Below are 5,000 nucleotides of genomic sequence, written 5' to 3'. Positions count from 1 at the left end.
TACTAACTTTCATAAACAATAGCTTAAATGTTATGTTACATTTAACACCATGTTAACATCCAAAAATATGGAAGGAATTTAGCCACTTTTTGTAGAAGGTGCTTAAAAACTGAGACTCCCAAGAGTTTCAACCCTTGAATTGAAACTGAACTCTATGAATCTATGAATCATTGGCTGACAGTTGACATAAGTGAGTCCCTGATGCTCAAATAATTGATTCTTTAGACAGAGCATTTTCCTGTTTATATTTCCTTATGTACTTTTATGTATTCAAATAAGAAATAACAAGTCATATGTCAGTCTTTCTTTTTGTTTAACTTTTCATTACAGTTCTCATGTTCAAATGTTTATTTTTATTTATTTTTCTTTGTGAAAAATAAAAATAGGTCGTCGACAAATATTTTTTTGATCATAGATTAGCTTAAAGAAATGAACACTGGCAGTAACAGCACTCCGCATTCCTGGAATATGGTTCGCTGAACTAAACTGCATTCGTGGCTGTGACATTACATCCCTAACGAAGTGGACAATGTCAGGTTTGCAGTTTATCTTCTTGTTCTGCACTCTGGCTGACTGTGGTCCTATTAAAAAAATAAAGACGTTTTGGATCGAAAAACCAAGTCCAATGCCCAGCGCTGTGAAAAAATGATTGGACTGGCACAAGAAAGTCCAAGCAAAATATGACTGATGTGCATTTGAGACGTCTCAGCGTTTGTAGCAGTGAGGAACAACGGCAGCCCTGCTGCTAAAACGGCCATCAGACGGAGCTTAAAAGCTTTCGCAAGAGGACTCTCTCCCTTTTTCACAGTCTCCAGAGCTCAGGGACTGGCCGTCTGTTAACGACAGAAATGAACAAGCACACAAACACTAACAGAACTGGACAGAAGGCCAGGGGCCAAAGAACTCTCTCCGATCCACTCCATCTGGACACAAAGCAGATGACTTTTCAGAGGCTTGTTCAATCCCTAAATAATCTAGTCTAAAAACATGTATTAGTCGCCGTAGCGGATGCTCAGATTAGAGGAGGTTCTGTGATTCTTTGATGATTTCCCCTTTAACTCTTGCCATGCTCAATGCTAAGCATCAGCTAGAGAGGTATAAAAGACACTCAGCACTGGGTTGTGGAGCAGTGCAGACGTGGAGCTCCAGCCAGTATCCCAAGATCCACCACCATAATAATACCTGCATTGTGGTGGTTCTAAAGGGGTCCTGACTATTGATAAACAGAGTGAAAGCGGGGTAGCAACGTATGCAGAGCAAAACATGGACTACAAAGTGCACCTCTATGGTCTGTGGAGGTGGCTTTGAAGTTTTGACTGATTGTTGTAAAGAGCTTACCGTGATTTAAATATTGTATATCAGTGTATATGCTCTTGGGGACTTTAGCTGAATGGGCCACACCCTCCAACGCGGGTAGCCCACTGTGCTGATCCCACCCTGGACCTGCCATGGAACTGTTTTGGCAGCGTCTGATCACTGCTTTAATTGGCAGCTGTTATCTTTTTCGCCAGGGGACACTCCCATGGTGATGTGATGCCATGCGACCAGCAGGGGGCAGAGGGGAGACAGTTCTACTTCTACAAGCCTGTGGGTCTCCATGGAATAAATCAGCTTTAATACTGAGAATAACTCACAGGCTTCATGAGGAGGGAAGAAGCCTAAATCACTAACCCCTGACCAAGTGGAGGTCACCTATTGGTCAGATCTAGCAGAGAGTGCTAAAGTATCATGACCTCGACCCCTGAAAGGCAACACAGAAGCTGTATGTCCACACACTTGCCATTGACCCATACACAAACCCACAAACCAGAATTCATCTGTCTGTATTTTTGCATACAAGGTGGTCAAATGTTTTTGGACCCCCCCCCCCCTTTTTTTTTTTTGATGAGACGAAAGTGTGGTCGAGCAGCTGTCCACCGGTGTTAATTTCCTTACAAATAACTATAATGAAAAATACTTGTTGATGACCTTTTTTTTACAATGAAATCTAGACAGAACTAAATAAATATTCATTCATTCATTATCTGTAACCCTTATCCAATTCAGGGTCGCAGTGTGTCCAGAGCCTACCTGGAATCATTGGGCGCAAGGCAGGAATACACCCTGGAGGGGGCGCCAGTCCTTCACAGGGCCTAAATAAATATATTCATTTAAAGTTTTGCACTTTCAATTTCAATTAATAAAAACAAAAACAAAATGTGAATGACTTTTGAGCATTTTGAACTTAAAATGTTAATATTAAGTAAATGCAAAATGTATTTGTATTTTTAAAAATGTATTTTTAAGCTATTTTTTTATTCAAATTAGTAATAAATAATAAATAATGCTTCTAAAATAATAAACGTTTAAAAATACATGACTACATTTTGGCTATTTATTCATTCATTCATTCATTGTCTGTAACCCTTATCCAGTTCAGGGTTGCGTTGGGTCTGGAGCCTCCCCAGAATCAATTGAGTGCAAGGCAAGAACAAACCCTGGAGGGGGCGCCAGTTCTTCACCATGCAACACCCCCACACACTCATTCACTCACACCTACAGACACTTTTGATTCATCAATCCACCTACCAACGTGTGTTCTGCACCGTGGGAGGAAACCGGAGCACCCGGAGGAAACCCACACGGACACAGGGAGAACACACCAACTCCTCACAGACAGTCACCTGTAATGGGACTTGAACCCACAACCTCCTGGTCCCTAGAGCTGTTTGACTGTGACACTGCCTGCTGCGCCACTGTGCCGCCCATTTGTTTATTTTTTATTTAAATTTACATTTAATGAGCTAAAATGACTAATAATGAATAAAACTAATAAACAAAAGATTAATCTTCACAAACATTTGGCCGCAGGATGTGAGCCCGTTCTGACCAGTGTCTTCAGTGGGTAGAAAGTCTAGGGATTGGAGGACTTTCAGGTGTTTACCGCGATCTCTGTGCAGGCAGGTTGTTGCTGTGTTTATGTAACGCTGCTCCCATGAGCCTGATTAGTGGAGAGGCTTCAAGAGATGGGCTTCAGAAACAGCATCAGCCTGTGACAGATATCATGGCTTCAGAGTTCAGCTCTTCATACAGTGGTCAGAAATACAAATTACACCAGGTTTCTTTGTAGCGCTGCTGCAGAAGGCTCCATTTCTGGCAAATAAGGCCCAATTTAGATCATTTACACTATGTAAAAAGGATTAAATGTTGTACTGTTCATGGCTGTCAGGAGGTGAACGGATCTCCACAGGCTTCCGGTGGATTCTCAGACCTGAAACTATGCTTTTCTGTGGTGTGGACTTGCTTGAACTAGGCATAAAACTGGGCAACCAATCAGAACATTCATTTAAAGGGGACAAATTGAGGTAGGGCAAGTGAAATATGGCTAAAAAACCCCACCAAACTGCAGGAAGTGGGCTCTTTAACACTTCAAATCAATGCTCTGTTTCCAAGAGGATGGTGTACCTTGACCTTCTGCTGATCACCTATAGGACTTATGTGTTTGCTGAAGGTCACACTGTGGCCTGATCTATGAATAGAGCCCATATAATTCTTGGTGGAGCAGGAACCTGAGCTGAGGGCTTAATGGGGGGCTCTTACTCAGAGGGCAATCATATGAACCAGCGTCCAGTGATTGTAAATGATGTACAGTGCACCTCTTTGGCTCTGTACTTAGCCCCTGCTGCCTCTTCCCTCTGTGCTCCAGCTCTATGTGAAGTGGCAGAGATCCGATGTTGACGCTCTATTTCCAGCGTCTGACTCACAGCCCACAGCCTCCTGCTGGGGCTCTGACGGCGAGTCCTGATGATCCTCAGACGTGTCTGTAGTAGACTCTGGAGCTGGATTTAGGACACATGGTGCTGGGTCAGACCCTCGGTGAGGTCACAGCTCTGTGCGCCCCCATGGTTCAGTCAGTTTCCACACGCACAGTGGGAACAAACACGAGGAGATCACGCATAGTAGAGCATGAAATGATGAAGCACCATATGGCAGCCGCTCAGAGCCAGCTCTCCTTCGAGCTCAGAGCTGACTCTGGTGAACTTCACATCAGTGTGCATCTGTACAGCCTGAACAGGAGGTCTTTAGTAGAAGGGGGTGACCATGTGAAAACTATGAGCACTTAGAAACCATCAGTAGACAGAGTTCAAGTTCATGAACCCTATATAAATTGCTGTTAAAATATTTTATTTTATATGTGGAACAACTCTGTAGTATCTAGATCTCAGTTATAGCTTCTATTAACTGCTTTAGACACCTCTTTTTGAGCCATATAGAAGCTTATATTAAAGTTTTAAGAGAGTATTTTCATTTGTATCATTTTAATGTACATTATTAACAACTGTATTCTGCAACAACAGCGTTCGGCACGAGCCGCCCTCATCTCGTTAGCGCGTCTCGTTCTTAACATCTGCGCTCTCGTTAATTAGCGCCAAATCTGAAAAGGCATGATTTACACACGAGCGCGAGAGTGACAGCTGGGGAAACGCGAGACGCGATTACCAGCCACGCGCAAAAGCGCACGTTCCCAAAAGGGAACGCTCCTCGCTGTAAGCTCAGTTTCATGTGTAAAGCACTCCTTCGGACGTTCATTCAAAGCGCGAGCGGTAAAACGGTAAGAGTTGGGGGTGAAAGGGGTCTTACTTCTCCTCCTCGAGCTGCTGCTGATATTGCTCATACTCCTCTTGGGTCATTCCCTTGGCGCCGGCGGGACCTTTCTCCCCCTCGCTCTTTTCCTCTGTCAAGCCCCCGGTCAGGTCCTTCAGCTGGCCGCCGATCATGTGCTTGACCATGAAAGCCATCGCGACTTGACCCCTTGTTCGCTATTACGCGCGGGCAGGTATCGCACGTAGTGACCACGGGAGATGTGCTCCGAGGAAAGCACAACAGCGACTCGGTACAGTAGTGTAGCGTCCGTCACAGTCTCCCTAATGACGGGAGATTTGGTGAGAAAAGATTCAGAACCGCGGACAGCTCCTCCCGCAGGATTTCAGCACCCCGACTCTGGGACAGCTCTCTCTCGT

At 44.3% G+C, this 5,000-nt stretch overlaps 1 protein-coding gene across 1 annotated transcript in view; it reads right to left on the bottom strand.

Annotated features, from left to right (window-relative positions):
- The window catches only part of cplx3b (complexin 3b), a 9,410-nt gene that overhangs the window by 4,365 nt on the left and 45 nt on the right, over window positions 1–5,000 (bottom strand). The window contains exon 1 of the mRNA XM_066685695.1: window positions 4,621–5,000. This exon is cut by the window's right edge and continues 45 nt beyond it. Within this exon, the coding sequence (XP_066541792.1) occupies window positions 4,621–4,778 (158 nt within the window). The 5' untranslated portion in view covers window positions 4,779–5,000. The remainder of the gene's footprint in view (window positions 1–4,620) is intronic.

Source organism: Hoplias malabaricus, chromosome 11, assembly GCF_029633855.1.
Source record: "Hoplias malabaricus isolate fHopMal1 chromosome 11, fHopMal1.hap1, whole genome shotgun sequence".
NCBI classification, from domain to species: domain Eukaryota; kingdom Metazoa; phylum Chordata; class Actinopteri; order Characiformes; family Erythrinidae; genus Hoplias; species Hoplias malabaricus.
The sequence above is the reverse complement of the archived record's forward strand: the minus strand, read 5'-3'. Positions and strand labels throughout refer to the sequence as shown.